General features: G+C 46.6%; 1 protein-coding gene across 3 annotated transcripts; it reads right to left on the bottom strand.

The window, feature by feature from the left end:
* Positions 1 to 2,931: 2,931 nt before the first annotated feature.
* LLPH (LLP homolog, long-term synaptic facilitation factor) lies at positions 2,932 to 10,523 on the bottom strand. 3 transcript variants are annotated; one of them, XM_038756409.1, is made up of 3 exons: positions 10,393 to 10,523; positions 4,770 to 4,980; positions 2,932 to 3,685 (listed from the first exon to the last, which is right to left on the bottom strand). In XM_038756409.1, the coding sequence occupies exons 2-3, from the start codon at positions 4,972 to 4,974 to the stop codon at positions 3,522 to 3,524; spliced, it is 369 nt and encodes a 122-aa protein (XP_038612337.1). In that variant the 5' UTR covers positions 4,975 to 4,980; positions 10,393 to 10,523; the 3' UTR covers positions 2,932 to 3,521. The 3 variants fall into 3 exon arrangements, with proteins under 3 accessions (XP_038612337.1, XP_038612338.1, XP_038612336.1); XM_038756410.1 differs by lacking the exon at positions 10,393 to 10,523 and adding an exon at positions 9,881 to 9,901; XM_038756408.1 differs by lacking the exon at positions 10,393 to 10,523 and adding an exon at positions 9,617 to 9,755.
* Positions 10,524 to 12,204: the final 1,681 nt, after the last annotated feature.

Raw genomic sequence — 12,204 nt, 5'->3', positions numbered from 1 at the left:
CTGTCCAAAGCAAAAGGGGCTTAGTGGAATGTTTTCTCTATGGAGGCATAAGTCTACAAAACTCCCTGTTGATTACATATAAAAGACAAAATATTAGTTTATTGAAAGCAGCTTCATCCACTGCGGTACAAAGGAGCCCTCTGATGGAAAAGATTTATAAAGTACCAGCTGAAAGGTATGTAGAGATCACAGGATACTTGACAAATGTAATTTATTAAATCGATCAGAAATACCATATGTCCCCATCTGTACATGTATTTATCATTCAATGATACACAACGCCCCAATGACTATGACCGTTTAGATGTGCTGCTATTGAAAATTTGAAAGGCCCAAAGTGTGAATGTCTTTCCATAAGACAACAAGATGCCAGAGTGCTTCACTGTCTGTTGAAATGAAATGCATTCTGCATATCATACCCTTACCGAGACAGAAAAATGTGTCTTTCCTGACATGAAAAGTAGAAGGATCTTACTTCCATTCATTGTTTACAGCAGATGTCTGTGTATGAACCATATGGATGGTACTATTTTTCCATACATAAAGTGGAACTTCAGTGGAATGCAAACCACGCATAACGACCTCGGCAAAACTGGGAAGATTTCAATCGTGAACATTTACTTTGACCGCTGAGATAATGTAATTCCAGAATAAAGCCTTAATAGATCGGCAATATCTGATGTTTTCCAGGAGCAACTAGGGGTATAACCTGGTGGAGGATGATCAGATTGGGAGTCGAGACATGGGTTCTAAACCTGGCTCCATCACTTGCCTGCTGTGTGTCCTTGGGCAAGTCACTTCACGTCTCTGCCTGTTTTCTCATATATAAAATAGGGATTAAATACCTGTTCTCCCTCCCCTCTAGACTGTGAGCCCCATTTGGGACAGGGACTGCGTCCGATCTAATTGCATTGGATCTAACCCAGTGCTTAGAACAGCACATGTAACAAATAGTATTATTATTATTACTTAGCCGAAATTTACATATACGGTAAACGCTCAATAAATACGATTGAAAGAATGAATCCACCCCCCAGGAACCCGAACTTGCAGTCCAATAACCACCAGTCACGGCTACCTCAGGGGCCAGAGGACCATCGAATCTCATCACTAAAAAACACGGGCAGATGTGCCCCAGGGGGAAAACGTCTTCATTACAAGTCGCTTTTATCATCAAAATAAAAAAAATACATAGCACGTGCAAGGCACTGTACTAAGCTCTGAGGTAAACACAAGATAATTGGGTTGGACACAGTCCCTGTCCCACATGGGGCTCCCAGTCAATCTCCATTTTACAGATATGGCAACTGAGGCCCAGATAAGTGAAAAGACTTGTCCAAGGTCATGGAGCAGACAAGTGGTGGGGCTGGAATTAGAGCCCAGGTCCTCTGACTCTCTTTCAGCTACAACACACTGCTTCCCATCTTCCGTGTCTGTCTCTGGGGCTCTTGGTGCTTGAAGCCCAGAATTTACCGGTGGATGAAAAATCTGGATGGGCGGGAGACTGACAGAGGAGCCGAACAGCTACAGGCCCCCTCCACGCGACTTTGGGATTTACGGACATCTGTGGCGATCCACAGGGAGAACTACTGAAACATGTCAGAAAGTAGTGAAGGGAGACGGGGAGAAATACAGAATCAAAGTCTTAAAGAAGTCATTTCCTCTCCACAGAGGTTTTTGTGGGAAGGGAATGTGTTTGTTGTTGTATTTTACTCCCCGAAGCGCCTAAGTACAGTGCTTTGCACGCAGTAAGCGCTCAATAAATACGATTGACTGAATGAGTGAATGGTGCTTTGGTGATCCCGGTTAGGTAATGGGGAGAGGGCAGGGCCGGGAAAGAGTGGGATGTGGCATAAAAGGCTACAGTAGCGGACAGTAAAATGGCTATTTCCGCTTAGTCTCTTTCATTGGGAACGGCTTTCACGGCTTCCCCTTGGGATGAGAGTAGGGACTCAAAAACACCCTCCCAACCGTTGGCTTCTCCACCACCTTGTCCCCTCCTACATCACCTCGCTATTCTCCTACAACCCAGCCCACACACTTCGCTCCTCCAACGACGACCTTCTCACTGTATCTCCATCTCGTCTATTTCGCTGCCCTACTCTCACCCATGTCCTACTTCTGGCCTGAAACACCCTTCCTCCTCCTATCCGACAATTAATCTCTCCCCCTTCAAACTCTTACAGAAGGCACATCTCCTCCAAGAGGCCTTTCCTAAGCCCTCCTTTCCTCTTCTTCCTCTCCCTTCGGAGGCATGGAACGCGTCTGTTCACTGTGATACTGTACTCTCCCAAGCTCTTAGTACAATGCTCTGCATACAGTAAGCGCTCAATAAATACGACAATGAACGCATGAATGACAAGAAGCCTAGGCAGACCTGGTTAGGAATGAGTCTTGCTCTGTGCCTCCAGTTTACCTCTGGAGTTCTGGAGGTGGGCATTCAGTTTTACCTACTGTGCATCTTTCAATGCATCTGCTGACTCTCCCTCTTTAAACTGAAAGCCCCTTGGGGGCAGGGACAGGGTCTACTACTCCCGGAGAAGCAGCATGGCTTGCTGGATAGAGCAACGGCCTGGGAGTCGGAAAGTTACGGGTTCCAATTCCAGTTCTGGCACTTGCCGGCTGTGTGACCGTGGGCAAGTTATTTTACTTCTCTGCGACTCAGTTACCTCATCTGTAAAGTGGGCACTGAGATGGTGAGCGCCATGTGGGACAGGGACTGCGGTCCAAATGGATTTGCTTGGATCTACCCCAGTGTTTGCTCTACAGTGCCTGTACTGAGTAAGCACTTAACAAATACCATTATTATTAGTGCATTTGGACACCCCTTTGCCCACAGAAAATCCACAAATACCTTTTATGAGGAGATTCTGGAACAGTGTAGCTCACTTGCTGGCCTCGTCTAAAGCAGGACCCTTGACTGAATCCAGGTGAGCTTACCATTTTTATACATTTTAATAACCATCAGGCAACTTAATCTAAGAAACCCTCCTGGTCTTCACTGTCGTCATCTCCATCCCCTTTCCTCCAAAAATAGAAAAGGACTTTTAGCCAGACATAACAAAGAGCCATACAGACTTCTGGGTTGTGCAGGGTAGTTCAAGTGAGATTTTAGTAGTAAACAGGACGGGCAAAACAGCATTTAACATCACTGTCTGAAAAACTCTCATAATGTGGCACGTCACCTCTTTGAAATTGGACATCTCTCCTTTGAAATGAAGGTTATTTTAAAAGTTAAAACAGCAAAGAAATTGGCATGGAGCTACCAAACTGGCAAAGCATGAAATCCCTATATAATTAAAAAGGCGTTTGTCGAGACGCGCGTGTTATCATAATCCAAATCAGGTTTTTGCACAAGACAGTACACCTGGAGCTCAGAACCCTCAAGTCCAATACGTTGAGTTCACGTTCAAGTTACGGGCCGAGTCAAAATTTAGAAATCACCTCTGCTCCAATCAATCGACATTCCCTTTTTTAGACTGACATACTACCCCTAGGAGATTTCTCTTCTTCTAGAGGTTCTACCATGCCAAACCCTTTGGTGCCTTTTTTTTGCCTTTCCCCTTTTCCCGTTTTGCCTTCAGCCTCTTCCTCTGCCTGGGATTCATCCAAATCGGGTACTGTCCATGCTGGTCCAGGAGACTCTTTTTATTTCTTTTATTATCCGTTTCCATCTTGCAGACACCTGCCAGGAGGAATTAACCATTAAGAAAGCATTAGTAGAGCTTCAGGAAAATCATGAAACCAGATGTACTCTGCCCAGGGGATGAGAATTTGAGCTACCATAGTGGCGCTCGCTGAAACACTGGGCTTGAGGTTCCTAAAACGGGAAAAATGGTTACGGTGCGGTTCTCCCAACTCCAAAAAACAACTCCGGGAAGCGGAGGGGGAAGTTTCGTCTCCTGCAGGGGAGAGACACTGCTGTCACTTGGGGCTGAAGATGTGCAACCTCAGTCCTGGGGGTGGTGGCAATAAACGGGAAACTCCGGGAGGGGATAATACCTGTATATATGTATATATGTTTGTACATATTTATTACTCTATTTATTTATTTATTTTATTTGTACATATCTATTCTATTTATTTTACTTTGTTAGTATGTTTGGTTTTGTTCTCTGTCTCCCCCTTTTAGACTGTGAGCCCACTGTTGGGTAGGGACTGTCTCTATATGTTGCCAACTTGTGCTTCCCAAGCGCTTAGTACAGTGCTCTGCACATAGTAAGCGCTCAATAAATACGATTGATTGATTGATAATAGGATGCTTTCTCCTTCTGTCACAGCCCCACGATGCACAGATCTAGCTCTGAGCAGCCGCAGTAAGCTGGAGAACTGCACGGGGCCTTATTCTCCCCTCAGTCGGACCTGAGGAATTGATACCGAATAGTCAAAAGTAAACTCATTCCAGGCAGCCCCAGCACCAGGTGGGAGTTTGCTGGGCTTTTTTTTTTTTTTAAGCCCACAGAAGGATCTGTGCTGTAATGAGGTCCCGCTGTCTGACACTAGTTAGACAGGAAAATCGCAGGAGGTTCACGTAAGCAAACAGGTAAGAATGACCGCCAAAGGGGGCTTTACGAATCTGCGGGGGCTTCTGACTGGAAACCCATCTCCTCGCTCCGGAAACATCACTCACGCCGAGGGGTTGGGATGGAAAGGATTTGAAGGTGTCCCTCTTTCCCCACCAACCGTGTACCCCTTAAGTGCTTTGAAACTCACCCCGGCCTCAAACAATTTATAGCCATATCCTCCCCCTCCCAAGGACATGAACTTACCCTCTGGCTCTTCCATTACACCGTCTCCTTTTTCTTTGACCTGTGTGGGCTTCACCACGGTTGCTATCTCATCCACCTCTTTCATTAAAACGTCACCATCCGTTTTCAGAATATTCTTTAGGCGAATGAGTTCCTTTGGGGCATTCTTTTTCCTTTTTTCTGCCCGCATCTTCCTTTTCCACTTGCTCCTTAAGCTTTTCGCCATTTTCCCCTGAGCAGTGACAGACGTAAAGTTACCACTCTAAACAAATATTGTGGAGTGGAAGCGCTGATAAAAGTGTTCTGGAAACGCTTACTGGGCGCCCAGCACTGTACTAAGCACCGGGAGAGATGAGAGGGATTGGGAATTAGATAAGGTTATCAAATTATATTGTTAAAATACCTGCTACACTGCACTCTCCCAAGCGCTTAGTACAGTGCTCTGCACATGGTAAGCGCTCAATAAATGCAAGTGATTCATTAACAAGAGAAGCAATTAGCTTGGCTTAGTGGAAAGAGCCCGGGCTTGAGAGTCAGAGATCGCGGGTTCTAATCCCAGCTCTACCACTTACCAGCTGTGTGACCTTGGGCAAGTCACAACTTCTCTGTGCCTCAGTTCCCTCACCTGTAAAATGGGGATTAAGATTGTGAGCCCCACACGGGACAACCTGATTACCTTGTATCTACTCCAGCGCTTAGAACAGTGCTTGGCACACAGTAAGGGCTTAACAAATACCATTATTATTATTATTAATAAGGTCCCTGGTCCTCAAGCGGCTCCCGATCGAAGACTAAAAGAGGAATGGGGTCTGGCGACCACTTAATTTCGCTGTGCCTCTGTTACCTCATCTGTAAAATGGGGATTAAAGCTGTGAGGCCCACGTGGGACAACCTGATCACCTTGTAACTACCCTGGAACTTAGAACAGTGTTAGCACATAGTAAGCGCTTAACCAATACCATTATTATTATCACTATTACAATCATCTGTAAAATGGGGATGGAGACTGTGAGCCTTATGTGGGACAAGGACTGTGTCCGACCCGATTTGCTTGTAACCATCCCAACGCACATTCATTCATTCAATTGTATTTATTGAGTGCTTACTGTGTGCACAGCACTGTACTAAGCACTTGTTAATAATAATGATAGTACTTTTTAAGTGCTTACTATGTGTCTTCAAGCACTGTTCTAAACGCTGGGGTAGTTACAAGTTAATCAGGTTGGACACAGTCCCTGTCCCATGTGGGGCTCACAGTTTTACCATTTTACAAATGAGGGAACTGACCTAGAGAAGTGAAGTGACGTGCTCAAGGTCCCACAGCAGACATAATAATAATTTTAATGATTTTGGTATTTGTTAAGCGCTTACTATGTGCAAAACACTGTTCTAAGCGCTGGGGAGGATACAAGGTGATCAGGTTGTCCCATGTAGGGCTCACAATCTTAATCCCCATTTTACAGATGAGGAAACTGAGGCCCAGAGAAGTTAAGTGACTTGCCCAGTCACACAGCTGACAAGCGGTGGAGCCAGGATTTGAACCCAGGTCTTTCTGACTCCCAGGCGTGGGTTCTATCCACTAACCTCCGCTAGTCATTCATTCATTCGCATTTATTGAGTGCTTACTGTGGGCACAGCACTGTACTAAGCGCTTGGAAAGTACAAATCGGCAACAGATAGAGACTGTCACAACCCAACAATGGGCTCACAGTTTGTTATGGCTTAACAAACGCCATAATTATTTTATTATTATTAAAGCTCGCCAGGGAGCTGAAGGCGAACCATTCATCCCGCCCACATGGGAGGCCCAAGCTGTGGAGTCTGTGCTAGAGAAGCAGCATGGCTCTGTGGCAGGAGCCCGGATTTAGGAGTCGGAGGTTGTGGGTTCTAATCCCGCCTCCGCCACTTGTCAGCTGGGTGACTTTGGGCAAGTCACTTCACTTCTCTGCGTCTCAGTTACGTCATCTGTAAAATGGGGAGTAAGACCGTGAGCCCCACGTGAGACAACCTTGTATCCTCCCCAACGCTTTTAGAACAGTGCTTCGCACATAGTAAGCGCTTAACATGCCATCATTATTATTATTACCTTGCATCCCCCTCCAGCGCTTAGAACAGTGCTTGGCTCATAACAAGCGCTTAAATACCATTATTATTATTATTCAATCATTCATTAATCGTATTTATTGAGCGCTTACTGTGTGCTGAGAACTGTACTAAGCGCTTGGGAAGTACAAGTCGGCAACAGACAGAGATCAACAACGGGCTCACAGCCTAGAAGGCAGCGTGGCTCAGTGGAAAGAGCCCAGGCTTTGGAGTCAGAGGTCATGGGTTCAAATCCTGGCTCCGCCACTTGTCAGCTGTGTGACTTTGGGGAAGTCACTTCACTTCTCTGGGCCTCAGTTACCTCATCTGCAAAATGGGGATTAAGACTGTGAGCCCCCCGTGGGACAACTTCACCTTGTAACCTCCCCAGCGCTTAGAACAGTGAGCCCACTGTTGGGTAGGGACCATCTCTATATGTTGCCAATTTCTACTTCCCAAGCGCTTAGTACAGTGCTCTGCACACAGTAAGCGCTCAATAAATACAACTGAATGAATGAATGAACAGTGCTTTGCACAAACTAAGCGCTTAATAAATGTTAATACGTTTTGTTTTGTTCTCTGTCTTCCCCTTCTAGACTGTGAGCCCGCTGTTGGGTAGGGACCGTCTCTATATGTTGCCAACTTGGACTTTTATTTTTATAATGGAATTTATTAAGCGCTTACTATGTGCAAAGCTCTGTTTTAAGCGCTGAATAATAATAATGGTATTTGTTAAGCGCTTGCAAAGCACTCTTCTAGGTGCTGGGGAGGTTACAAGTTGATTAGGCTGTCCCACGGGGGCTCACAGTTTTAATCCCCATTTTCCAGATGAGGTAACTGAGACCCAGAGAAGTGAAGTGACTTGCTCAAAGTCACACAGCTGACAACTGGTGGAGCCGGGATTTGAACCCATGACCTCTGACTCCAAAGCCCGGGCTCTTTCCACTGCGCCACGCTGCTTCTCTAGTCCAGTGCTCTGCGCACAGTAAGCGCTCAATCAATACGATTGAAAGCATGAAATGTCATAATTATTCATTCATTCAATCATATTTATTGAGCGCTTACTGTGTGCACAGCACTGTACTAAGCGCTTGGGAAGTACAAGTTGGCAACATATAGACACAGTCCCTACCCAACAGCGGGCTCACAGTCTAGAAGGGAGAGACAGATGACAGAACAAAACATATTAACAAAATAAAATAAATACATAAAAAACATGTACAAGTAAAATAAATGGAGTAATAAATATGTACAAATATATACGGGTGCTGTGGGGAGGGGAAGGAGGTAAGGCTTGGGGAGGAGGGGGAGAGGAGACTGAGGAGAGGGCTCAGTCTGGGAAGGCCTCCTGGAGGAGGTGAGCTCTCCCACATGGGGCTCACAGTCTTAATCCCCATTTTACAGATGAGGGAACGGAGGCCCAGAGAAGTGAAGCGACTTGCCCAAAGTCACAGAGCTGACAGTTGGCGGAGCCGGGATTTGAACCCGTGACCTCCGACTCCAAAGCCCGGGCTCTTTCCACTGAGTCACGCTACTTCTGATGATTGTGGAATTTTAAGTTCTAACCCTGGGCCAAGCACTGAACTAAGCACTGAGAACCAGACCCAGCTGAGCACCCTACCTGAGGCCCAGAGAAGTGAAGTGCCTTGGCCAATTAATTTTTTTCACGACGTGTATATGTCTATAAGTCTATTTATTTATAGTGATGCTACTGATGCCTGTCTACTTGTTTTGTTTTATTCATTCATTCATTCATTCAATCGTATTTATTGAGCGCTTACTGTGTGCAGAGCACTGTACTAAGCGCTTGGGAAGTACAAGTTGGCAACATATAGGGACAGTCCCTACCCAACGGTGGGCTCACAGTCTAGAAGGGGGAGACAGAGAACAAAACGAAACATAGTAACAAAATAAAACAGAATAAACATGTACAAATAAAATAAGTAAATAGAGCAATAAATACGTACAAACATATACACATATATACAGGTGCTGTGGGGAGGGGAAGGAGGTAAGGCGGGGGGGGATGGGGATTGTCTCCCCTCTTCTAATCAATCAATCAATCGTATTTATATAGAGACGGTCCCTACCCAACAGCGGACTCACAATCTAGAAGGGGGAGACAGAGAACAAAACAAAACGTATTAACATTTATTAAGCGCTTAGTATGCGCAAAGCACTGTTCATTCATTCAGTCGTATTTATTGAGTGCTTACTGTGTGCAGGGCACTGTACTAAGTGCTTGGGAAGTCCAAGTTGGCAACATATAGAGGCAGTCCCTACCCAACTGTGGGCTCACAGTCTAAAATCAATCAATCAATCGTATTTATTGAGCGCTTTACTGTGTGCGGAGCACTGTACTAAGCGCTTGGGAAGTACAAGTTGGCAACATATCATCATCATCAATCGTATTTATTGAGCGCTTACTATGTGCAGAGCACTGTACTAAGCGCTTGGGAAGTACAAATTGGCAGCACATAGAGACAGTCCCTACCCAACAGTGGGCTCACAGTCTCAAATCAATCAATCGTATTTATTGAGCGCTTTGCTGTGTGCAGAGCACTGTACTAAGCGCTTGGGAAGTACAAGTTGGCAACATATAGAGACGGACAACAAAACAATACACGTGGACAGGGGACGATAAAACCATTATGGAGGCGGTCCTGGGGAACCAGGATGGCAGGGCTGGGGGTGGGCCTGGGCCTGAATGGCTCCCTCTGGAAATTGGGGGTCCTGGGTCCCCGGGGGGGGTCCCCCCATCCGGACCCCGCCGACCCCGAACTCACCTGAGCCTCGTGGAGCCGATGCGACCCTCCAAGGCCTCACGCTGAGCGCTTATGTCAAGGATTAGGGCCTAAGGCCAAGGGCGCGGAGCATGCTGGGAGCGGAAGTCCAACCCTCCTCGCCGGGAGGATGGGCCTCCCAACCCGAGGCGGTTGCCCGGCAACCGGCGGCGCCGCGCATGCGCCCGGAGCCTGCGGCCTCCAGCCTGAAAAGTCAATCATTCATTCATTCGTTCGTTCATTCAATCGTATTTATGGAGCGCTTACTCAATAGCGTAGCTCACTGGAAAGCGCCTGGGCTTTGGAGTCAGAGGTCATGGGTTCGAATCCCGGCTCCACCGATTGTCAGCTGTGTGACTTTGGGCAAGTCACTTCACTTCGCTGGGCCTCAGTTACCTCATCTGGAAAATGAGGATTAAGACTGTGAGCCCCACGTGGGACAACCTGATCACCTTGTAACCTCCCCAGCGCTTAGAACAGTGCTTTGCGCATAGTAAGCGCTTAATAACTGCCATTATTATTATTATTATCAATCAATCGTATTTATTGAGCGCTTGCTGTGTGCAGAGCACTGTACTAAGCGCTTGGGAAGTCCAAGTTGGCAACATATAGAGACAGTCCCTACCCAACAGTGGGCTCACAGTCTAAAATCAATCAATCAATCAATCGTATTTATTGAGCGCTTTACTGTGTGCAGAGCACTGGACTAAACGCTTGGGAAGTACAAGTTGGCAACATACTGGGTCCCCCCATCCGGACCCCACCAACCCCGAACTCACCTGAGCCTCGTGGAGCCGATGCGACCCCTCCAAGGCCTCACGCTGAGCGCTTATGTCAAGGCTTAGGTCCTAAAGCCAAGGGCGCGAAGCATGCTGGGAGCGGAAGTCCAACCCGCCTCGCCGGGAGGATGGGCCTCCGAGCCCGAGGCCGTTGCCCGGCAACCGGCGGCGCCGCGCATGCGCCCGGAGCCTGCGGCCTCCAGCCTGAAGAAAAGTCATTCATTCATTCATTCATTCATTCGTTCGTTCATTCAATCGTATTTATTAAGCGCTTACTCAATCAATCGTATTTATTGAGCGCTTACTGTGTGCAGAGCACTGGACTAAGTGCTTGGGAAGTCCAAGTTGGCAACATCTAGAGATGGTCCCTACCCAACAGTGGGCTCACAGTCTAAAATCAATCAATCAATCAATCAATCGTATTTATTGAGCGCTTACTGCGTGCAGAGCACTAGACTAAGCGCTTGGGAAGTCCAAGTTGGCAACATATAGAGACGGTCCCTACCCAACAGTGGGCTCACAGTCTAAAATCAATCAATCAATCAGTCGTATTTATTGAGCGCTTACTGCGTGCAGAGCACTGGACTAAGCGCTTGGGAAGTCCAAGTTGGCAACATCTGGAGACGTCCCTACCCAACAGTGGGCTCACAGTCTAAAAGGGGGAGACAGAGAACAAAACCAAACATACTAACAAAATAAAATAAATGGAATAGATATGTACAAGTAAAATAAATAAATAAATAAATAGAGTAATAAATATTTACAAACATATATACATCTATACAGGTGTTGTGGGGAAGGGAAGGAGGTAAGATGAGGGGATGGAGAGGGGGACGAGGGGGAGAGGAAGGAAGGGGCTCAGTCTGGGAAGGCCTCCTGGAGGAGGTGAGCTCTCAGTAGGGCCTTGAAGGGAGGAAGAGAGCTAGCGTGTGTGAAGAGCACTGGACTAAGCGCTTGGGAAGTACAAGTTGGCCCCATATAGAGATAGTCCCTACCCAACAGCGGGCTCATCCATCCATCCATCCATCCATCCATCCATCATAATAACAATGACGGCATTTATTAAGCGCTTACTATATGCAAAGCACTGTTCTAAGCGCTGGGGATGTTACAAAGTGATCAGGTTGTCCCACGGGGGGGCTCACAGTCTTAATCCCCATTTTACACATGAGGTAACTGAGGCCCAGAGAAGTGAAGTGACTTGCCCAAAGTCACACAGTTGACAATTGGTGGAGCCAGGATTTGAACCCTGGCAACATAATAATAATAATGACATTTATTAAGCGCTTACTAAGTGCAAAGCACTGTCCTAAGCGCTGAGGAGGTTACAAGGTGATCAGGTTGTCCCTCGTGGGGCTCACAGTCTTCATCCCCATTGTACAGATGAGGGAACTGAGGCCCAGAGAAGTGAAGTGACTTGCCCAGTCACACAGCTGATATGCTATTTATTTTATTTTGTTAATATATTTTGTTTTGCTGTCTGTCTTGCCCTTCTAGACTGTGAGCCCCTTGTTGGGTAGGCACCGTCTCTATATGTTGCCAACTTGTACTTCCCAAGCACTTAGTACAGTGCTCTGCACACAGTAAGCGCTCAATAAATACGATTGAATGAATGAATGAAGTGGCGGAGCCGGGAGCCCGTGCTCTTTCCACTAAGCCACGCTGCTTCTAATGTCAGTCTCCCCTTGGAGACTGTAAGCACCCTGAGGGCAGGATCACATCTATCAACTGTGTTGTATTATACTTTCCCAAGCACTTAGTACAGTGTTCTGCACACAGAAAATGCTCAACAAATACCACTGACTGATTGAT

This window comes from Tachyglossus aculeatus, chromosome 14, assembly GCF_015852505.1.
Source record: "Tachyglossus aculeatus isolate mTacAcu1 chromosome 14, mTacAcu1.pri, whole genome shotgun sequence".
Lineage (NCBI taxonomy): Eukaryota > Metazoa > Chordata > Mammalia > Monotremata > Tachyglossidae > Tachyglossus > Tachyglossus aculeatus.
Note: the sequence above shows the minus strand (reverse complement) of the source record. Positions and strands in the feature narration are given on the sequence as shown.

What these genes read in the sequence shown, in the direction of transcription:
- LLPH (XM_038756409.1), bottom strand. Translation starts at nt 4,974, where the DNA reads ATGGCGAAAAGCTTAAGGAGCAAGTGGAAAAGGAAGATGCGGGCAGAA. An exon ending in TGTAATGGAAGAGCCAGAGG is followed by an intron (nt 3,686 to 4,769) that starts GTAAGTTCATGT and finishes TCCTCCTGGCAG; the next exon opens with GTGTCTGCAAGATGGAAACG.